The sequence below is a fragment of the Monodon monoceros genome, unplaced genomic scaffold (genome assembly GCF_005190385.1).
Source record: "Monodon monoceros isolate NGI ecotype Baffin Bay Population unplaced genomic scaffold, NGI_Narwhal_1 Super_Scaffold_12, whole genome shotgun sequence".
Taxonomy (NCBI): Eukaryota; Metazoa; Chordata; class Mammalia; order Artiodactyla; family Monodontidae; genus Monodon; species Monodon monoceros.
Genome location: NW_021703768.1, coordinates 133229362 through 133253303, shown reverse-complemented (window position 1 = coordinate 133253303; position 23942 = coordinate 133229362). Strand labels below are relative to the sequence as shown.

At 34.1% G+C, this 23942-nt stretch overlaps 1 protein-coding gene and 1 pseudogene across 5 annotated transcripts in view; one reads left to right on the top strand and one right to left on the bottom strand.

Moving 5' to 3' along the window:
• Positions 1-23942, top strand: part of CLINT1 (clathrin interactor 1) — a 63355-nt gene that overhangs the window by 23956 nt on the left and 15457 nt on the right. For 2 of the 5 annotated variants that reach the window (XM_029216660.1, XM_029216661.1), the window contains exons 1-8: positions 8246-8298; positions 11440-11544; positions 12079-12175; positions 13738-13846; positions 14798-14962; positions 17804-17981; positions 19850-20096; positions 22166-22235. In XM_029216660.1, coding sequence (XP_029072493.1) covers positions 11453-11544; positions 12079-12175; positions 13738-13846; positions 14798-14962; positions 17804-17981; positions 19850-20096; positions 22166-22235 — 958 coding nt within the window. In that variant the 5' untranslated portion in view covers positions 8246-8298; positions 11440-11452. Of the gene's footprint in view, positions 1-8244; positions 8299-11439; positions 11545-12078; positions 12176-13737; positions 13847-14797; positions 14963-17803; positions 17982-19849; positions 20097-22165; positions 22236-23942 lie in introns of those variants that run through there. The other 3 variants (XM_029216663.1, XM_029216664.1, XM_029216662.1) reach the window with 2 other exon arrangements.
• Positions 18407-18607, bottom strand: LOC114893494 (annotated as a pseudogene).

Below are 23942 nucleotides of genomic sequence, written 5' to 3'. Positions count from 1 at the left end.
ACTTTGTTTCTAGCCTGTTGGAAGATAGAGGGGAAGCAGAGAGACTGGTTACAAGGTTGTTGGCAGGAATCCCTGTGAGAAATGGTGGTCACCCTGGACCAAGGTAGTGGCAGTGTGTGTAGCTAGAAGTGGATGGACATATTTGAGAGATACTTAGAAAATGGGGTTGAAAAGACTTGGGAATGGATTGGATGCTAGCTAGAAGACGGGAGAGAAGTAATCAATAGTGATGTTCAAGCCATAACCCAGGATGGTACTGTTCACTGTACAGGAGGAGGAAGATGTTTCAAGGGGAAGGTGGTAATGAGTTTGTGGTAGACTAACATGACCAACACTAAATATTAGGAAGATGAATCTGATTGTGCTTTGGAGGATGAATAAAAGGAGAATACACCTGAAATGGAGAGATTGTTAAACGCTTTTGTAGGAGTCTAGGCTAGAGGTAGTGCCTGTATTTTTAATGCAGATTGAACAGGTTTTGGAAATTAATGGGAAGTAGGCATTGAGGGAAAAGACTCCTGAAGATGACTCCAGACATCCCAACAACTGCACCCAGCCTGCCCAGCTTTATGATGTGCCCTGAGATTATATATCAGGATGCAAAACAGTGAAGCTACCTTCATGTTGCTACCTCTCAAATACATAGGAACTAACATTTTATTGTTAGAAAGCAGCACTAATTTGTAAGAATAATCATTTTTTTCCCGCTCTTGGGACTTTCTTTTGGGGTATCTCATATATGTATTTAATTGATCCTTGTGAAAAATGTTAGCTCTGCATGAGGGAGCCTAGAAAAGCAGCTACCAGTGTGAGAGTAAGGGGCCATGGGCAGAGGCCATCCATCTCTTTTCCTGAGCTCTTTGCTGTGGTTCTTCTTGTTCAGCTGTGCATTATAAAATATCATAAAATAAGTAAAATATATAGGAAATAAAGATGTTTAACATATGGTTATTAAATGAGGATTAAGAAATTAAAACTTGAATCTGAAATGAGAACTTTGAAGGGGTTGGAATAAAGTTTTAAAGTTTTTTAAAACCCAATGCAGAAAGGACTTTACAAAAAGAGTAAAACAGATGAGTCTTAAAATAATATTGAGGGAATTCCCTGGCGGTGCAGTGATTAGGACTCACTGCTTTCACTGCCAGGGCCTGGGTTCGATCCCTGGTCAGGTAACTAAGATCCTGCAAGTTGCATGGCACAGCCAAATTTAAAAAAAGAAAAAGTATATGTATAACTTAGATCAACAATAAAGTTCAATCAAGAGTTTTTTTTAAGTGTGATAAAAATAAATAAGAAGTAAAGTAAGGTAAAAGGCTGAAAGCCAGTCAACAGATAAGAGTTTAAAACATAAAAGGTTTTCATTAGGTTAAAAATGAGAAATAACAGATACTAAAAATAATGGTAAGGTAAAAGGTATCAACTGACAATATTTTTGGAAGTTTGGAAGAAAGGGCCTTTTTAAAAAAATACATCAAAGTGGGTTTCTTGGGACACTTTCAAAATGTCCCAAGGGAAAAGGTGTCTTGTCCCCAAAGTTTTAGAAATGTTTAATATAGTCCCTGTTGGAGATTCATAATGCACTTGAGAATAGTAAAGCCTCCAACAAGTGTTGCAGTAATAAAGTTGCCTTTGTTTTACATAACATTTCCTAAACCTTACCATGTAACACATTTCTCACACAACACCTATTAATGTCTCCCAGAGTATTTTTCACAAAACACTAGAGTACTGTTTCAAAAGAAAATAAAAAATGAAAATCATAACAGTTACAGAGATATGTGATAAAAAAAAAAGTCAGCTGGAAATAAGAAAATGGTTTTGGGTTGGGACTGGCATTCATTCCTTGGGTATGTCTCCTGTTGAGGCAGCAGTGTTCTGCAGGAGCCAGGGGGCAGAGAGCAACCTGATACCTTTACCTTCTGGCCCTCCATCCATAGCTGTCTTCTTAGAAAGCTTTTTATCTGTGCAGACAGAGCATTGATATAACACACAGGCTGCTGAGGCAGGGGGGTGCAAGCTGATCCTCCTCCAGCCAATGGACACTTACCTAGCAAGTGAAAAGAAGTTTTATATACAAGTACTGTTTTTCTTTTCTTTAAAAAAAGATCATGTTTTTTCATTGTGTAAGTGAAATTTTAAACAAATGTGCCTCCACCCCAACACTTCTTACGGGCTTTTTTCCTTTAGGCTTTGTCCACATGCACATGTGTTTTTATATAGTTGGTAGTGGTTAATGTTCATACAATTTTGTGTTGTGAGAGCTTTTTTCCTATGGCCATGAAAGGAAGAATTTCCTAGTGGTGGCTGCCTCTGCCTGTTCTGTTGCTATATTGTTCCAAGCACCATTTCTGCAACATCTTGGGAGGAGCTTTTCATTCTGCTTCCCTGAACCACTCAAAAAGCCTTCCCTTTTTCCAGCCTTCCCAAACCTTACTGCTGCCAGAGTGCCTCTCTGGAAAATAATAACTCCTTAGCATTGTGGGACTAGCCTATGTTGGGACAGCTTTTTTCTAAGCCTATCGTCTGCTGCCCAGGTCATGTTAGCAGTGCTTATGCTAGAGAGACATTAGAAGGGCTTCCATATAAACCATCAAGACCTGTGAACATCCAGACATTTCCTAGTATAATGATTTTGCTGTTACAGAGGAAACAGGATAGAGAAACTGGGTGTCATGGCTTTTCTAACATCCTTTGTTCAGCTAGACACCTCATGGAGTGAGTTACATGGGCCTTATTTTTGGTACTTTGAAGCTCAGAATTCTGCAACTTTTTCAGTATCCCCAAATTGTAGATATAAACTTCATGCTAAATATGTTTCTTCTTATAATAGCTTAAAAGTCTTTGTTTTTTGTGTAATTTGCTTTGGGATGTGTGGCTTCAGTAGCTGATATTTATGAGTTAGTTTAGTGAATCCAAAAAAATTAGAGACATTATCAGATGATGTCAGATTACCACTACAGGAGAAATTGCTGCTTAATGTAAAAATAAAACCCTAGCTCATGGTTGGTGGTGTACCAAGATTAAGGAGAGTGAACTTCAAAATACAAACTCTGTTAAGCATAAAATGGCAGTTCTGTGCTAGGGCTTGTATTGATACTTGTCCTGTCTCTTAGTGAAACTCATTTCCAGATCTTTGGCCATTTTTAAATAATAGCCATCCTGCCTTGTTGTATAGTTACAATAATCTTCATTTCAGTGTGCACACCGGGGTCAGATAGGCTGCCAGTTACCATGACTGTAAAGTCCCACAGCAGTGAATGAGATGGGTAAGTAATAAGTATTAATGCCAGTGTACTCTAAGGAGCCATATAAAGAATATCTTCAAACTAAAAATGATAAATACTGGCAGAAAAGTAACCATGTGTGCTAAATGCTTTACATGTCATTTCATTTAATCTCTGTAATACATAGGAACTACCTTTCAGATGGGGAAACTGAGACACATCAGTGGTTGATTTGTCCAGGGATCTGAGACAAGATATAGGCCCTATTCATTTCTAATAAATTATTGATCAATTAATATACATATCACTTTGCTTTTCTACAAAATAATCATAAAAGATGAATCAGATCATGAAAATACATAGATGTGCAATGTTTTCCTCTAGTGTGGCCCTTGTGTTTTGGAACAGTTCCTGGAGTCAAGGCTCATTTTAATGTCTGAATAAGGGCTGCTATAAAATGGGTTATGTAATTTGCTATTGCTAACCACTGAAGTTGTAAGGAAAGGGAAATAGTTTTATAGTTTCTCCCACAGGTCATAATTTAGTTGTGGACATCAGGATGTTTTTCTTGGCTTATCTCATCCATGTAGTTTTCCTTTGCACATCTGTTACATAAATTACTAAACTATTTTCTTGAAAAGTTGCCAGTTTAAGTCACACTTAATAGTGATCAAGGGGTTGGTACCTTTTGGAAAAATGAATTAAATGACAGACTTTGAGGGGCAGAAATCCAACTACTATCCCAATTTAAGTATTTTTTTGTTTTGGATCAATTCCTGTATTTTTTGAAAATTGAAATAATTATATGTGGTTTCTAGTGTTTCCCAAAAGACTTTATGTTGGACTATAAATATTTAATGATCTTTCATATAAAATGAGGTATTTTAGTTACTGCTTCTGTAAATTATCTCTCCAGTGATCAATTTATGTATACATTCTAGTCTGGTACAAAGTTTGCCATTTGAAATTAAATTTGGAGTATTGACTTCTTTAATGATTATTCATCTTATGTACCCTTACCTTGAATTCTACATAAACTATAAAATAATGATTTTTCTGGGGGTTTTTTTGGGGGGGAAAATTCATAAGATTTATTATTTCTGCTAGTTACATGTTAGGACTACTTTATACTTAAATGATGAACAAGTCAGTTAGGAATCTCAGAAATTTTAGATGTGGGTCTGGTTAATTTTGGCTTGTGCAAACTGATACTGAATCAATACTGGAAATTTTCATGGAATGTTTGGTAAACTGTTACATAAGCAAGGGCCCAAGTATTTTTTTAATGCACATTGTGAAATTGTGTAGATTTGGAATGCTGGTTTTTAAGCTTGAAATCTTTAGATAAAGATATCATTTAGAATACTGATAATCTGTAATGGCTGTTTTTAGAGATGGGAAGAGAAAGTACGTTATAAGTCGGTGTCAGTTACTGATAAAAGTTCTTAGATAAAATTTTTTTACATTACATTTCCTGCTGTGTAACCGTTCTCCTTTCTAAATTACGGTAGAGTCTTGATAGATTTTTCTGTTCAGAGTTTTGACTTTTTATAACAGATCTTAGAAGATTTGTTAACAGAAAATAATGTATAATTTTGTCATGATCCAAATCTGACTTGCAGTATGGGAATTAGTCACTTAGCTAATAAGCCAGTCACTGGCATCCACCTTGCAGCTCAGCCCTGTTGTGCTCCAGTTCTGGGGCTGTGGTAACACCTTAACTTTTTGTGTGTGAAAAACGACTCAAAAGAAAGCCAACCTCTGGTACTGGTATTGAATGTGGCAGAGCCTAAGAAAATGATGATTCACAGGCAGAAAATAGAAGTATTACGTGTATTTAAAGAGGAACACATTTAAGGGTTTGGTAGTACCTTGGACTGATGACACAATCAAATCCATATGGAATCAGTAAAAGAAATTTATGGAAAGTGTTCTGCCATGCAAAAGTTTCTCACCTAAGAGATAAAATTTAGTGAATCTAAATATTGGTTACCCTGTGTTAAGGAAGTATAATATGCACAGGATACTTTAATTTTTGATTGAATCTGGGAGATTGTCAGGAGTCTACATTAACATTTTTATTTTCACAATTTTAAAGATACACAAAGGTCTTCAGCTCATCTTTCAAGAATGCTACGGGTTTATTATAGTTCCTTCTACCTGCAGAGTAGTGTTTAGTGTTTTATTTTGCTCTCTGCCTTGTCCCCCCCCCCCGGAATGAAAAATACTTTTATAGAAAACAGTTCTGTACAATTTATCTTTCCACTTTATCTGTAAGTAGTACAAATGCAGTGTAAATTTTTGAGTTAAGATTACGAGAATATTGAGCCATATCTATCAACAGTGTTCAGTAATAGTAAAACATCACAGGTGATTAAAATTCTATAGTTCATTTCTCCACCCCATGATAATACTGGTCTGAAGTATTTATTGAAATTGAAGGCCAGCATCACTCAGAATGGATCAAAGAATTTGGTAGTAGAATTGATGTGAGAATAGCTTTTGATTAAGAAAAGAGTATAAAGTCCTTAATTTTCTTACAACTTAAAACAATTAGAATTTCAAAAATAGTTATGTCAGTTAGGAGTACTTTTCATAATAATATGTGGGGAGGGAACAGTTAAAATGTTGTTTTGAACATTAATACATTTTCTGTGGTTTTAATGTCATATTTTAAAAGTTAGAAGCTTTAAAAAGGACTATGGGACCCCCTTCCTCCCTCAATAAAACCTGGCAGCAGATTGCTCTTTAATATTTATTTGGGTTTATTTATTTATTTTTTTTACTGTGATAGCTAAAGGAAGAGGTGTAATATTTCAGTGCATATTCTTGTTGATTATTTTTAGAAGTAGCAATTAAATATTATAGCATTTTAATGTTCCCTCTTGAAAAGTGAAGAAGAGAACAGAAGGTACATAATCCAGCACAGTCCTCCGTGTAAATAGGTGAAGTCATAAATAATATGCACATGAGCATACTACATACCTATAAGTGGATTGAAATAGGGCATTTTTTTTTAAGTAAGCAGGTTATTCTTTTCTGAAATCTTGTTACTGCAGAAGAATGGTTGAGAGCCTCAGGTTTTAGATGTCTTCAATTGCAGTTCTTTCCTATTTAAACTGTTTTCTTTACCTTGCTTTTAAGAATATGTATGTTTAAGAGGGGGTACATTGATTTCCTTCTTTTCAACTGGATAGTTTGTTTTTAATTTTACTAAAACCAAAGAAAATGTAATTTCCATGACCGAGAATATATCTTTTTAAACATTAATTCAGCATTTAGTTCTTTTAGTAGCACAATTTGTGATGTCATCTTACATATTAATTAGTAGACTTTTAGCTCAGATGATACTACTAATTCTCTGATTTTAGAGCATTATGGCATAATAGAAAATGGGCTACATTTAATTAGAATTAGAAAGCCTAACAAAATTTGGACATCTATTGCTATTTACTAGTCATGTGATCCTGAGTGTAAGTTTATTTAAAGTTCTCTACTAAGGAGATGCTATTAAATATTTTTCCCTCTCTCCTCACTCAAATTTTTAAATTATTTATTTTTTGGTAGGGGGGCTTTTGCTAGTAATGGCAGCGTGGTAGCACTAGAGAGAAAGTGGCAAGCATCAGATTTGTTATTTGTTTCTTCTGTACTTATCAATATTTCATTAGTTTTCTTTTTATGATACAGATGGAGTACTGTAGTTTTTTCCTTGCTTTAGCACTGTAGCTATATAACTATGTTACTGTATAATCAAATATGATAATAACATCTGCTTTAGCAACATTAATTCTTCTACTGAACCATTGCTTGTGTTAAGACATAATTCATTGCTTTGTGTTTCATTTTCAGATCAAGAAAAAGCTTTTTTTTTTGGATGGGTAGCAATATGAGTATTGAACCTGTAAATGTTCACCTTGCAGATAAGGGTAATGTGGTGAAGACCATCATCCCCTGATGAAAAATGAATGTCACATGGTCCATTATCTAGCTTTTAGAGCAAGTATTCTTAAAACTGTTTCTCTGCTCTTTTGGTTAGAAACATTTTTAAAAAGGAACAGATTTTTCTGGCATAAGTAATTTGTTACCTGAGAAAACTGTCTTTTTCACTGTTCATTTTAAGGGTATTTTATTGTTTTTAAAAAGTTTCTTAAAGATTGATATTTTTAGAGGGAGCGTAATAGTTTTACCTGTATCGTAAAAGTATCTTCTGAAATCTGTGGCATTAAGATCAAGAGGTCACTTTTAAATATAGATTTTGATGTTGGGAATTATTCTTCCCTAATACAGTTTTTTTTTTAATCACATTAATTTCAATATTATGTACCTAAGTTGTCCCTGTGGTTTTACACACATAGCATTTGGTATACATATTTTAGTTTGTATACATATATTTTAGTTACTAGTTTGCTACACTTACTAGCCTGATAACAAGACATTGGAAGTACAAATAATACTAATTTGGTCTACCATGATGCTTATTTGCCTATAAATAGTTAAAGTGTTGCTAATGATGATATAGTACTCGATTTGTATTCTTAATGGCATTTTAATACTTTTCCCTTGGTTACAATATAATGTTCATAGGGGAAATTTTGGAAAATATAGAAAAAAAGAAAACACAGTTTGAAGAAAAAATACATTATTTAAAGCCATTACTTTGAATGCTGTATTTGTCTCTGTCTCTTGCTGCCTCTGTTTTTCTGACTCTCCTGTGTTTTTAAGTGTGGATGTTCGTATGAAAAAACACAAGTTTAACCACCTAATAGAAAATACTGCTGAATATTTTTTCCTGAGCTCGGAGTGAATAAAGTCTTTACAATAACTTTAAAACAAAACGAAGGGGCTTCCCTGGTGGCGCAGTGGTTGAGAGTCTGCCTGCCGATGCAGGGGACACGGGTTCGTGCCCCGGTCCGGGAGGATCCCACATGCCGCGGAGCGGCTGGGCCCGTGAGCCATGGCTGCTGAGCCTGCGCGTCCGGAGCCTGTGCTCTGAAACGGGAGGGGCCGCAACAGTGAGAGGCCTGCGTACCGCAAAAAAAAAAAAAAAAAAGCAGTGGTTCAATATTACTTTAAGGTAAAAATCTTCAGAACATGAGCAGCTTCTTATACTTTTCACTCTGGTCACTCCCTGGTAATTTCCTTTAATTTTGTTTGCAGAACAGATCCTTGACCTTTGTCTGAATTTTGTATGTTTTAAAAAACTGATGAGAGATCCCCCTCTAGTGTCTGAATTATCCATTCTCAAAACATTTGTGTCAGTCATAAGAAGTTTTAGGAATTAAGCTGAATGTTTTTTCCTTTCACATCTGGACATAACTTTTTTTTTTTAACTTTTCTTTTTTGGGGGAGAGGGGAGGAGTTATTTTCCTTTCTTAAAAAGGGCATTGGAATTATGGGTAGGGTGTGGATTGAGGGCAATAGAAAACATGGGAAAGGAAGGATCAAAATGCCATTTCTACCTTTTTAGAAACAGTTATTTTTAAATGACCTGGAATAAGGCCAAACTATACAGTATTGTTTTGTTTTAGTTTATATTTGTTTCTGAATTAAGTGCAGCTTAAAAATACTTTGTTTTGGAATTCTTTATGCCATCGGATCTCATCTTGAGCATTCCAGTTTCTGGAAAGCAGCGGTATTGTTAGAAAATGGTTTTAAAATAGAGCCTGATACTCTTCATGGAGGTGTTCTAACTTTGTTACTTTTTGTTACTATTGTTGCCATAGTTTTCCATGTTGTTGCCATTTTATATTTTATGTTGTGTGTTTAATGGCAAATTGTCCTTTTACATAGTTCCCATGGTTTCTCAACCAAGGAAATAGGGAGATTCTTAAGCTATTGGCTCTCTGCCACCTCTTCCTCTTAAACACACAGCACTCAAACACATATAGGCCTTCAGCTAAGAATCTTGTGAAGGGTTAGGGAAACAGGACCTTTCTCATTTGACCCATGGGTTTTTGTAGCTTGAACAAGGAAAGTAGTGTTCGGAAAGCTACAGCATTTATGAAGGCTCTAGTAAAAATATTTCATGTACATGAGCTAGAGATTAACTCTTCATCTTGTTCTCCAACAAATTAAACAGTGCAAACAATTTCAAGTGCATTCTTGGTCATGAAATGCTTGGATGAATTATAATTCTAATTGCTATTGTTCATTCCCACAGCTACACTTTTAACTGCCTAAGCCGTGCATTCTTCAGCCAGTAGGATAAACAACATTTTGAAATCCATTATTTTGTGGCATCTTAAATTGCAAATGTGTCATTGCCTGCCTTAATTTTATTTTGATTCAGTTGTTAACAAAATTAGAAAAAAAGTTACTATTTCTTTATATTTATACATAAAATTTTTAATAGAATGATTATGGGGTTTTTATAAAAATACATTCATTAATAGTCTTAAATTTTGAAGGAGGCAGTGGAGACCAGGGATTTATTTTAGTGCCATGGAAATAATCTGTATTTGTTATCAAACAGTTGATATTTTAGGAGAAAGAAAGTAATAGGATTTCGCTTTTCTACCTTAATAGAACAGTATTCTGAATGTAAATCTAGAAGCCATATTTATTCTGTGATTTGTCAATTCATATATATGCATAATGGTTCCTTTAAAATTTGAACTGTTTATTAATTGAAGTATTTGTAATAAATTTGAAATTTATATTTGAGAGACTCGAGTGCCAATTATAATCAAGCCTTCCTTATTTAAAACAACTTTTTGATGACTGAAAAACCGTACAGCAAAAGTGGGGTAGATATAAGTAATAAGAGTTAACCAAATTCTTATTTTTTCACTATTTCTAAAACTCAATTTTAAGTGGAAGATTTGAATTACCATATTTACAGGCATCTGTTATATAACAATTGTTCAGTAATAATTGGAGTGTTACATGTCAAATGAGTACTACTATAATATGTCACATTTCCACAGTATGTATTCCTCAGAATGTCTTTGAATTCTTCAATCCATATAAGCATGAGAAATTCTTTTTTAACAACCACACATTTTGCCATCTCATCTCTTAATTGTAAGGTATTCTTTTCAAAGTTAGTTCTTTCTTATAAAAATATTACTTAATATTGATATTTTAAAATTCTAATAGGTGATATTATCTCTAATAATAATAGCTAACTTTTATTGAGCACTTCCTCTATATGTCAGACACTGTACCATTGTGTATCATTTGGTATGTTACCCTTTGAGATAGTAGTAGTTTTCTTCTTTATTCCCATTTTACATTTGAGGAAACATTAAGAGAAGTATTGGGTTGGCCAAAAAGTTCGTTCAGATTTTTCTGTAAGATCTTATGGGAAAAACCCGAACGAATTTTTTGGCCAACCCACAAAATAATTTTGCCAAAGATCACAAAGTAAGTTAATTGGAGTCAGATCTTTCTGACTCCTAGAATCCATGTTCTTGACCACTGCTGAAGTCTTAAGTGAAAGTTAAATACATTATGATGCAGTCTCCAGATGGAATATTATGTAGCCATTAGAAATGAGGGCTGGGACTTCCCTGGCGGTCCAGTGGTTAAGACTCTGCGCTTCTACCACCGCAGGGGCGCGGGTTCGGTGCCTGGTTGGGGAACTAAGATCCCACATGCTGTGCAGCACAGCCAAAATATAAATTAATTAATTTAAAAAAAACAACCACTGAGGGTTACAGTGACTACACAGTGACATAGAAAACACATGTGGTACAGTAAGTGAAAAAAGACAAGGACTACAGTTAAATGTTCATAGTGGTTCTAAACATCTTTAGACTTATCTTTGATTTTTCATTGCTTTTTTTATACAGTATAAATAACATTTAGCTTTTATATAATTTTGCTCATTAAAGAATTTCTGTGAACAGGAAACCTAAGACTGCATGTAAACCAGGTCTGGCCAGCAAAATGACAGCTTTATAATAGACTGTAGCATGTTCAATTTCCTTTTTAATTTGACCTAAAGCCATTTCTTACTGGACTTATGCCAGCTCTAATGTAATCTCTCATCTGTATTCTTGAAGCCTAATGGAATAGTAAAATCTTCTTAAAGATAACTTAAATGTGTTATATAGTGTCCTCAGGGTAGCTTGTGCACAAAAGATGTTTTCTTTCCCACCCTGTAGAGGTATCTCATTAGGACACCCAGTAGTGTCATTATTAAGTTTTCATGTGTTTCTCAGTTTTGATGCTAATCTTTGTGCGTATGTGCATGCATTTTTTTTCTCTGCAGCACCAATGTGGTTATGAATTATTCAGAGATAGAGTCTAAGGTTCGAGAAGCAACGAATGACGATCCTTGGGGACCTTCTGGGCAACTCATGGGAGAGATTGCCAAGTAAGTGATAATTTGACTCAGCAGTGCAGAAAGAATGCAGCTATCTTCACCCAGAAATGTGAAATTTGCTTTCAGTTTTAAACTGTTTAGCTGCCAGATATAAATTTTGCATATAATCATTCATGTATTAGTGGGGGAAGTTTTACAGAGGATCCATTCCCCTTAGATATTAGCTCAGAAAAGTAAAACAAAATTTTTCTTTTTCAATGAAGTTTAGACAAACTTTGTTAAAATTTTGACAAATGCATATAAAATGACTTAAAATAAAGCTAGGAAAATTTTTTCCTGATGAACATCTGGACGATTATACCAGTGAATGAAGGGCTTGTAAAATATATTAATTAGTGGGACTTATGAATGTGCTCAATATTGTATAAAATATAAGAAAGACATTTTTAAGGAAGCATATCTAAAGTTTTTTGAATTAAGCTTATTAATTTTTTAAAGCTCTTTAGGAAAACACAGAACAAGCCTGCCATCTACTGTCAGAATTAACACACTGCAAACTCTTAAGGAAAATTATTCTTTTTTCAGGGCTACATTTATGTACGAACAATTTCCAGAACTTATGAACATGCTTTGGTCACGAATGTTAAAAGACAACAAAAAAAATTGGAGAAGAGTTTATAAGGTATGGGTTTTAGTCTGTATTTATTATTTGACACGTTGAAGACAAATGCTTGAAGTTTTAAGGTGTACATACATAAGTGATTATGAAGGATGTTGAATCCTAGAATAGAATATTCTAAAACAGGTAAAAGAAGTAGATTTGCTGTTTGTGTTCTGTTTTCTAGTCACCATAAACCACTCTTCATATATTTGTCCATATCGAAAGTAATGAATCTATAGTAGTATGCATGTTTAGTGTATGAGCAATTAGGATGAAAACCACCCTCTAATATGCTTTGTCATCTCTACATAAAAATTTGCCAGTATTATTACAGTATTGTACACCAAAAATATGTGTTAAATTTAAGCATAACAGGAGATTCTAAAGCATTAAAATTCTAACTTTTTAAAATTTGCAAATATGTACTCTTTTGTTAGATTCTTTTCATTTAATACTGATCTCATCATATAATGTAGAATTCTAAAACAAGATAGTAATCTGTTCTTCCATCCCCACGATATTTTCTTGCTGCTCAGAAAGTTTTTCTGTGCTTTCCAAAATGGTGTTATTATATTTATATTTGAAACTTTGAAAGCAACGTTTCTGGCTTTCAGTATTGAAAATCAATGCTTTATTTAGTTCCATGTTTTTGATGTTGTTTGTCTCTGAAAACATTCACTGTCATTCCTTTAGCTTATACAGTAGTAGTGATGAAATAGTTTAAATTTCTATAAATTAATTTTTTAAATTAGAGCTTTTTGTTTGTTTTAATAATTCTTGGGTAAACTACTTTTTTAACGAATAAACTCCTGGTAGAATGAGGGTTTTTTGCCCCTCAATTTCTTCAACCTAACTAGATTTTCATAGATCTAATCATCTTTATGTGAGGTTTGTTCCAAACAAAGTTAAGTTCAGAATTCATAATTCATTGGTTTTTAGTGCATTCACAAAGTTGTGTAGTAGTTACTAATGTCTAAACCAGAACATTTTCATCACTTCAAAAAGAAATCCCGTAAACATTCTTTTCTCATATTTGTTGGCAGCGAGTTTTTTTTTTCCTTTGATTCTTTTTTTTTACGTGTCAGCATAAATCACCTTTTTAGCAGAAAATATCTATATTTTCCAAAGCAAGCAGCAAGAACAAAAGCCACATCATAAACCTCCCAAATTAAATTTTATCTGGGAAAAATGCTGTGAGGTCATATAATTACCAAATAATTGTTCTCTTTAAACTGATGCTTCTAACACTAAAACTGAACCAGCTTTCTAAAAAGCTTAGTGTTCATTTATATCATACATTCAGATATTTAACATCTAAGTTTTTTTTTTAATCTTTTGACACGTGTATCCAGTGGACAGTTTATAATTACTTAGTACGCTTGGTATAAGAGGAACTTTAAATTGATAGTAAGAGTTTTTAAAGGTACTTTTAAAGTCTAATGTAAGGTAAAGAACCCACATACACATACGCACACAGAGATTATTTATTTGCTAATGTTAGAATTTTTTTTTTTTAGCCATTTACCAGAGCTCTACCAGAATTTATTTCATTAAATCTCATTTGGTGCTTTGTATTTTTACAGTCATTGCTGCTCCTAGCTTACCTCATAAGGAATGGATCAGAGCGTGTTGTTACAAGTGCCAGAGAACACATTTATGATTTGCGATCCCTGGAAAATTACCACTTTGTAGGTGAGCAATGGAAAAACCTATAAGCAAATTAAAACAGTAGTTGGAGTTGTCAGTCACCTGAACCAGCTTAGAAGCTTCTCCACTCTAATTAGAATGTGACTGTTGCTGGTTGTGTGACGAGTGCAGAATCCAAGACGTGGGGCCCTAGAGTATTAATTAGTGAAGACAAGAACTTGCAGAAAATACTGGCTAATAACAACAGAACCAACACAACATGAGTGTTCGGGTTTATATTAAAATATGCACTGGAGACTGGTCCCCTGTGGTGTCCATAAAGGAATAGCTTTAATCATATGGGAAGAAAAGGTTAGAGCTCCAAAACACACACATCTGTTTGAAGCTGGGGTTTTTTTTTCCTCCCACCAAATAATATTTACTGTGCAAAGGCAGCAAGGCCAGAGTGTGTTTTGAATGTGAAAGAGGATACAGAATGAACCACATTTCATTTTGTAGCATACCCCAGTTGAAAGCATTTTAAAAATTCAGTTTTTCAGCTACACTAAATCCTGGTAATTAGTGTTTCCAAACTTGTATTGGGGAGACGAAGGCGTTTGGGTGCTTTTCAGTCATTAAAATGTACGTTTTGTTTTGTTTTGTTAAAATACCATAGAAAAAGAAAATAACATTTTTGGATATTAGTCCATTTTGTATGGTTATTGTTAGTAATCATTTTTAGTGGATCTTTAATTGATTTTGCATAGAACCGTTATCTGTGGTCCTTTTTAGTTCATCTTTGCACTCTCTTATAAGCCAAAATTGCATCTCAAGACTTAGGATTTGATGAGGAAATGACAAAATTCAATAACACAATTTGCCTCTTTTTATTCACTTTAAAATATTGAAGTTGGTTTCTTGTGTTGAAATTTTCATGTCTTTTTTGTGTGTGTTAAAGAGTTTGATACATATTAACTGAATTCTTAAGGTTTTGTTTCTCCCTTACCATCCTCACAGATGAGCATGGCAAGGATCAAGGTATAAATATTCGCCAGAAGGTGAAAGAATTGGTTGAATTTGCCCAGGATGATGACAGGCTTCGTGAAGAGCGAAAGAAAGCAAAGAAGAACAAAGACAAATATGTTGGGGTTTCCTCAGACAGTGTTGGAGGATTCAGATACAGTGAGTATCAAAGACAGACTGGCACCTAAGCATCAGTTTAGCTTCTTGGGTGTATTTTAAGAATCATTGAAATACAGAAGACAAAAATGCTATTTTGAATACATACAATACTGAGATATATGTAATACTCATTTTGGCTCCTGTGGGTCTTAGGAATCTTTCTATTTTTTACTTTTGTGTTTCAAGAATATGATTTTAACCATTAAGCATTATTGAATGACGAAACCTTGAGTTGACATACAGAGAATAAAATAGATATATGCCCTTTCCTCTTGGGGTTCCCATTCTAAGAAAAAAAAGGATTTCTGTAACTTACCATGTAGAGCATTAAAAAAAAAGTTTGATGAAGAGATTCATCCTCCTAATTCAAAACCAGTTTAGTTCTATTTTTGGCCAAAAATAGAGCTACAGTTTAGTCCATCCTGAGTCTGTTCCCTTAATTAAGCACTGCGTTAATTTGATGTAGAAAAAGGTAACTGACAATACCATCAGTTTTTCATCTAGGCCTATCACTGTATTGTTCCTAACATATTTAAGAACAGCTAGAACATTCATCTCTCATGTTTATTTTTAATGTAATAATATGGTTTTCCTAAAATAGATCACTAGGCAGGTGCTTGAAACAGATACAGAAAATAAGAACTCTCTTTCATGTTCCTTTGGACTCGTTCTGTCTTCTCTGAACACTGACAGTCCCTTGTCATTTTGTATATACACAGACAGGCCAGTGCCACGTATACTTAGCAGCTGCATATTGGGGATCTCTAACTGCCCCCCAACCATATCTAAGTTTGTTTATATTTGAATTATACTGAGATCTCGTAGCTCCTTCATTGTAACTGTGTAAAAATCTTCTATTTCTTACCTTGCGGGTATCTATAAAATGTCTTCGCTCCTTTGCTCCTCTGCTTTCTTGCCCTCAAATTAAAAATACGGCACTTAATTGGTTAATGTTTCTAACAGCAGAAAAATTCCTTTTTTTAATGTCCCATATCACATTTAAGTCAGTTCTTGAATTGGGCAAAAATGTTTCTCTTAAATAAATCACATAAATATGTTTTGGAGTTTTTATTTGTTTAGGGGAGTAAGAAGTCTTTCAATTATTTACCCAAGTAAATATTTTATTCTTTAGATTTTTCAAAGTAGCTTTAGCAGTTTAATGTGTTTTTGAGTAGAAAGAGCTGTTCGCCACTCCTTTCCTCATTCTACTTGCTAGTAGTCCTTTTTTTAATCAGCACAATATATAATTAGATAAATTTAGACAATTGAGTAAGTTTTTAGACTTAGAGTGAACTAATTACATCATCTGCATTAGAGATAGAGTTGAATGTCCTGTGCATTGCCTTCTTTTATAAATTATTTTTAATGTTATATATATTATTCAGAGACTTAATCAACTTTAGCTATTTTACATGCTTTTTATTTTGACATTAGATAATGTTTTGCCAATATCCAGTATCTCTGGCACTCATTTAGTATGATGTCCACCGTGCTAATTTAGTTTTCACCTGCTTTCATTTATCCTGTAAATTTGTTTCTTTTCAAAGTCTAGTTCATCACATTGTTATTGAAGTGTACATATACATTGTTGGAGAGCCATTCATTTTTATAATACCATCCTGGCTTAAATTTTGTCTAGAAAACATTTTTTTCATGTTCTCTTTAAGTTGGTGGTCACTTTCAGATTTAGTAGACATATTTTTAAATCCTCAAACTCTCACAGAAAATTTTGGCTTTGCAGTTTTACTGAGTAATTCAGCAAAATGGTTTTGTTCGACCTCCAAAGGGCATGTATGCCATCAGAACTTGTTAACCAAAGTTTAAACAAAAGCTCAGTTATCCACCTTTTGATTATTTTGCTGTTTCTCATTGGTCTTTCCTTTTTCTCTGCACCCTGCCTTAATTTTCGGTCTTCTTTTTAACCACGCATGATTTTTCTGCACCTTGTACTCTTGCCTCTTGAGTTTGGACATGAAAATGGAAATGGAAAAGGGTCCATTTAGCGCCTGTAATTCCTATCTCTTCTTTAGGCCCTCAAAGTCAAGGACTAAAACAAATCTTGACATTTTGGGGCTTTTTTTCACTGCCAGTGATCTACTATCTCCATTATCAAATTCACACAGAGGCTCCCTAGGTTTTGCCAGTCCCAGCATAATGTTTGGACTTGGTGTTCGAATAGATCATCACTGTTCTGAACTGCTTGAGCATATTTCATGATTCTAGTCTGTATAGTTTTTGGTAGTTAGAATATTCTTTTCTTTTTAAAATAATTGAAGGATGCTTTCCCATGCCATGAATTACATTTATTTTTCTAGTTTGATGGTAAAGAATGACAGTTATGAGTCTTTACAGTATATTGGGATATGTAGCATTCAGAGTAGTGTTTCCTGTAGTTGGTGTTTTGTAAGAGATTGTTGCTGTCCAGTGCTTTTCTAATAATTGAAAAACCATTAAGAAATGGGAATGAAATATAATGCATTAAGTGACTTTTGTGAAAACAAAAGATTTCCATTTCTCTTTTGCTTATATAGCTTGTGTTGGTTTTTGTGTTTTCCTCTACTCCTTTCAGCAGCCCTTAAGAACTTCCTGATATGCTGTGCTGTGCATTAAGGTTGTGTTAGTTTTCATAAACAAAAGCTTTTGAATCTGCATTCCTGCCACTTAATGACTGGCACTACATGCTGTGCCTTGCTGCAATTGTGTTGATTCAGCACTGTGGGAGCTTTCTGTTTTCCTTTGAAAACTATTTTATTATGAGGAAAAGTTTCAGAAATAAGGACTATAGACACCTTTTGAATTTAATGTCCTTAGAGTTGCTTCTTTTTTTAATGCTTTATATAGGTGAACGATATGATCCTGAGCCTAAATCAAAATGGGATGAGGACTGGGATAAAAGCAAGAGTGCTTTTCCATTCAGTGATAAATTAGGTGAACTGAGTGATAAAATTGGAAGCACAATTGACGACACCATCAGCAAGTTCCGGAGGAAAGATAGAGAAGACTCTCCAGAAAGATGCAGGTATTATTAACACTTTGTCTTCTGGGTCTCTTGGAAAGGGTACTAAATTGACACAGCTGGGTCTTGGGTTTTTTTATTTGTTTTGGGTGTTGGCATTATCTGAAATTCAGCTTTATTTGTTTGTTTCTTTAATTTATTTTTTAGAGCAATTTTAGCTTCACAGAAAAATTGTGCATAAAGTACAGGGAGTTGCTGCATAACCCCACCTCTCCGAGTGCAAGAATGCATGCACACACACACGGTTTCTCCTGTTATTAACATCTTGCATTAGTGTGGTACATTTATTAACAATTGATAACCAATATTATTAACTAAACTCTTCAGTTTGCATTAGGGTTTACTGTGTTGTATAGTTGACAAATGCATAGTATCCACCATTACAGAACCATACAGAGTAGTTTCACTTCCCTAAAAATGCCTTGTGCAAAAATATGGAAAAATTCATGAATTTGCATGTCAGCCTTGCATGGGGGCAGGCTAATCTAGTTCCCTGATGAGGGATTGAACCGAGACCATGGCAGTGAAAGTGCCAAGCCCTAACCACTGGACCGCCAGGGAATTCCCAGGTCATGCGAATTTTCACTGTATTGTTCCATTTTTAGTATATTTGCTGCTGATTTATACATATATATAGTGTGTGTGTGTGTATTTACACACACATATATACAGTGCAGCTGTTTATAAGATGCTATGTCAGACATTTGCATTTAGTATTGACACACTTTCCTTGTCTGTGTCCATTTATTTCTAAAATTGATCACATTTCCTGTATGTTTTTATTCAGGCCATTTATTGGAATTTTTTTTCCCAGTAAGAACTTTGATAGCTTATTTTGCAATTGGGCATCTGATGATCCAGGGATCTAAGGTATTGCTGAGGGATAATGAAGTTCATTATTTTATTAGATTTAAACAAAAGTTAGGGGTTTGAAAATTCTTCCTGTGACATTTCATTAAGATTCTGTGTCAGTTTATACCAGAAAAAAAAAAATCCAGATGGATATTTGGACTAAAATGTTTTCGAGTATGACCTATATTTTCATAGATTACTGACATATTTAATTTGGGGCATATGAAAAACACAGTTCTTTTACTCGTTCTGTATTTTTTTCCTTTCGCATGTTAAGAAGAAGAAAAAATCTTTGAATGTGCCTGAAAAGGAATTCTTTTAAAATATTTTAAATATATTTAAATTTTCTGTAAAGCAGTTTTCTTAGTTTTGTGAAAGTTTGATCTCGTGATTCTATATAGTAAAATAGAGCACAGTTCTTGTAAAGTGCATTACCTCATTTTTCTGCATTTACAGATGAGAGTTTAATCATTGGAATGCAGATAGGATAATATTTAAAAGATATCCATTGAAATTATAGTATTTTATTATATATTTGCATTAGTATATGAGAGTCAGTGACAGAATCATGTTATATAAATGGAACTGTAGTTGTTGCACAGTCCATTTCAAGAAAATGGTTATCAAATGCAGCTATTTGAGCTCCTAGACTCTAATCAATTGATTCTGATATGAGAATAACCCTGCTATTTTATTTTTTAATTAAGCTTTAAATCTATAATAAATAAGCACTTGAATTATTTCAGGCTTTTTTATTTGTACACATTTATGTAAATACTTTTTTGTAGCAGTATTTTAGACTTACCTGGGGAATTTGATGGGTTCCCACTTCCGCTCCCCAGTGCATACATATGATTATTCAGATAGCTTAGATAACATTCTCTTGATCCCTGTCAGATAGTCAAAGTGTGGAATTTTGGAGTTACTGCATTTGAAATTCTTTAGCTCAAATCACTGAGGGCTCCATTTTAAAGTAATCCCTAGTCTTATTATTTTCCTTCTTTTTTAATATCTTTTAGTGACAGTGATGAGGAAAAGAAAGCAAGAAGAGGCAGATCTCCCAAAGGTGAATTCAAAGATGAAGAGGAGACTGTGACGACAAAACATATCCATATCACACAGGCCACAGAGACCACCACCACAAGACACAAGCGCACAGCAAATCCTTCCAAAACCATTGATCTTGGAGCAGCAGCACATTACACAGGGGACAAAGCAAGTCCAGATCAGAATGCTTCAGCTCATACACCTCAGTCTTCAGTTAAGGTGGGAATGGCACGAGTTTACACATTATACACAGTTTTATTCTTATAAGTTACTTTTAGAATTACTGCATTAGTAGTCTCAGGCATTTCTAGGTAATCATATTAATTATAGATCATCTGGCATGTATTAGTCATTAATAATAAGAAATCTCTTTGGAGGAAGAAACCTGTCCAATTGCTGAATGATTATCTATGTACTTTCTATGAAAATAGTAATAACACTCTTGGTTCACTTGGGAAAGGTTGTGAATCAGAATGTAGTGCATCTGTTTCCTTCTGGACACCACCACTGGTACCAAGTGTGAGATTCACTAAGGAAAACATGGTAGTGTTTGGAAATTGTAAGAAATGACCACTTGTATATATGACAAGTAGTTATATAGCGGAACTGGTCTTGTTTAATACAGAGATCGTTCCTCTGAAAAGAAGGTTTATTTGCCCTGTGGTCAGTATTGATCAGTAGCAGCACTAATTCTTGTAACTGTCTTCACTTTTTATTCCGCACAGAAATGAAATCCACCTGATAGATACCTGGCTGCAAGCTAGTCTTTTGGACAGAAATCTGCCTAAGAGGGAGGTTTGCCCTGAAAGCCTCAATAGTTGTTTTGTTACTCTCCCCCCACTAGTATTCACCCAGCTTGTATCTTTGCATCAAATGTAGCTGAAAGCTAGGGAAAATATTTTTCTAATGTATCTTGCAAATTGCAGGGGACTCTAAAAATAAAGCTAGTCCTACTTAGTGTCAAGAACTGTGTCAAGTTTTCCCACATATCTTCTGGTGTATAATTTCGCCCATATTGTGCTCGTTTTAGTTTTGAGGAAAACCTCAAAATTACAAGTCAACTTTAGTTGTAGTTAAAAGGGGGAAATGGATGTGTTATTTCCTTGTGGTCTTAGTTTTCCCCTACTGTGGATACAGTTGCTTACTGATGACTGTCTAAGATCTGGTAGATAGTCATAATTAAAACCCAAATAATCCATGATGGCTGTTATATGAAGAGTTCATTTATGGTTGCATGGGGAAAATCATCCAACCTGTATAATTTTTTTAACAGTAAACTGAGACTTTTATATCTTAAAAGGATTTTAAGTATCAATATGTAGTACAGCCTGAATGTATGTCACTGCCATAAATACTTTAAATTTATAGTGTAAGCTTTTTGACTTTGTTTTTATTACCAAAAAAATGCATAGAACTCTGAAGTTCTCAGCAAGTTACTCAGCTGCTTCAGATCTCTTTCAACCTCAAGGCCTTTTTGAACCACAGTATATAGTGTTTTAATCTTCAAAGCTCAAATTAACATGCCTAGGAATTTACAGTGTTTTCCTATTGCCTAGCACTTCTGTTCTAATTTAACGTGTATGTATTGAACATTGAGGACCTATGCATTAGGGTGCTTAGAACTATGTATAGGAGAAAAATCATATTACAACTCCAGCCCCACAGTTTAGTTTTGGAACTAAATATAAAACAGATGTCAAGGTATATCAGACCAACATAGAATTATACTGACCTGAGCTAGATAGGAGCTAGATAGGATGTTGGCCTTCAGTCCAGTAGATCTCAGACCTTCTTATGCATTGGAATTACTTAAAGGAGCTTTCTAAGACTGTACAGACCAAGATCCCAACCTGGGCAATTATGATTCAGTATGTTGTGATGGAGCTGGGCGTATATATTTCTTTAATGCTTCTCAAGTGATTCTGTGTTAAGATTTGAGTGGGATCTGGAAGGTATGTTTTTTCAGAGTGAAATGCAGTAAGAAATGAGAAAGTAACCCAGGAGTAGTGGACATGGCTAATCTTGTCTGATCTCCGAAAAGAAGTGAGTTAGGGAAAAGAGGAGTGTGGATGTTAGGGACTTTTACAATGGTAGGCATTTAAAAATACTATCTCTCCATAAGGATTCAAGGTCACTTCTCTTTTTTCAGAAAAGGAAATCTACCTTTATTAAGATAATTACAGGTATTTGTGTCTCAGTTGGGAATTAAAGATGAGTAGAGCAGATTTTTTTAAAAAAATAGTAGAAATATGTTTTCTAAGCTTATTTAGCTCTGTGTGTGTTTTCAGACTTCAGTGCCTAGCAGCAAGTCATCTGGTGACCTTGTTGATCTGTTTGATGGCACCAGCCAATCAACAGGTAAGCTTCCATATTGGCTTTTTCTTTTTATCAATAGTATTCTTGGTTTCAGAGTAATTTTTTTAATGGCACATAAAAGATGGAATGAAAATTAAAAAAAAAATTTTTTTTGCATTAGATTTTTAATGTGAAATTAATTCACTTTGAGCATTATTTGGGAGGAAGTGTTTAATTGCCTTAAATAAGGAAGGTGAGCACTTAAATATTTGACTGGTAATTCAGTAATCTCTCTCAATTTCTTTAGCACTGAGTATTTGGGGTCCCTTTGCTTTTTCTATAAGCAAAATGGACTGCTCTGCCCATTTCACTGTCTTTCCATAAATCTTAATTCTGGCTGTCAAACTACCCACGCCTAGAGTTCATTTAAACTTTTCATTCATTTATTCACTAAACATTTATCGAACCAGACACTGGCCTGGGTGCTTGCAGTATAATGCTTAGTAAAACAGTTCTTGCCCTCATGGTAAGGTCAAGTGGAGGAAGTAATCATTAACCAAAGAGTCACAAGTAGTTACCTAGTTACAAACATACAGAGTGCTTTGGAGGAAAGGGGCATTCTGTGAAAGTGTGACATATTTTAAAGAGGGCTGCAGCAAAAGAATAGTCCATTTACCAAGATTTTCTCACAGAGAAGATTAATGGTTTCTTCAGTTTGATGTCCAGTATGTGCTAGATTTTTTTGAGTAATTCCCTATAAATTGTTTTCAAGAAAATTGATTATTTTAGGTTGCATTTGATGATTATGGAGTCGTAATAAACTGTACTGCAAGTCAAAACAGCTTAAGAAATAAGACTTATGTTTAAAGTTCATTTCACATTAAAATGTAACTGGCGAGATTGGCATAGAAATAATGTCAAAGTAAATCTGTTGTTTCTAGTTGTGTGTAATAATTTTTCAAAACTGAATTGTTTTAAAATTTACATTAGTGTTTATGATGAAAATTACTTCTCACTGATAGTTTAGTACATATGATTAATTTAAAGTCTCCTATTATTTTCTCCCTGTCCTTGCCTACTATCATAAAATTAATTCTTAGACTAGGTGTGAACTTACTAGGGTGTCTGGTTCAATCCAATTTCTGAGATTCTTCAGTTCCCACTCCCTTTTTTCTGTAAATGTAACTTCGTAAAATTATTCCTTAAACTCTATTGAACTGTCATGCCCAAGTTTGCAAACAACTACATTAGTTGTTTAACAATTTATGTGCTGTCTTTTTGTACATTGAAGATTTTCATAGTAGTATTAACTGGTAGTTAGCATGTAGTCATATAATACAGACTTAGTGTCACAGAATATCAACTATTTTGGATTTCCTGGTATGAAATATTAAAGAGCCCTTTTCATGCATCTGTGAAAATTTTTAATGGAGCAATCAGAGAAGAATTAACTAGGAAGGTCAGATGAGTGAATCTAACTTTTTTCCTTGGTGTTAGCCAGATTGCTTTGAGCAGAGAGAATTATTAAATACCAGCATGCTTCCTTTGCTTGGCAAGAAACCTTTGAGTGGTTTTTCTTCTCCAGTGCAAGCAGTAGATTGGCTAATTATTTAAATAGAAGTAGCAATTAATATTAATACAGTAATTGAGACAAAGTCTGAATGAAATTTGGAATATTTCTTGCCTTAATGTTTTTATCTTAATAATTTCTAAAAACCAACCGAAAATGGGTTGACATCATAATTTTTTTTAATTGTTCACTGTTTATTG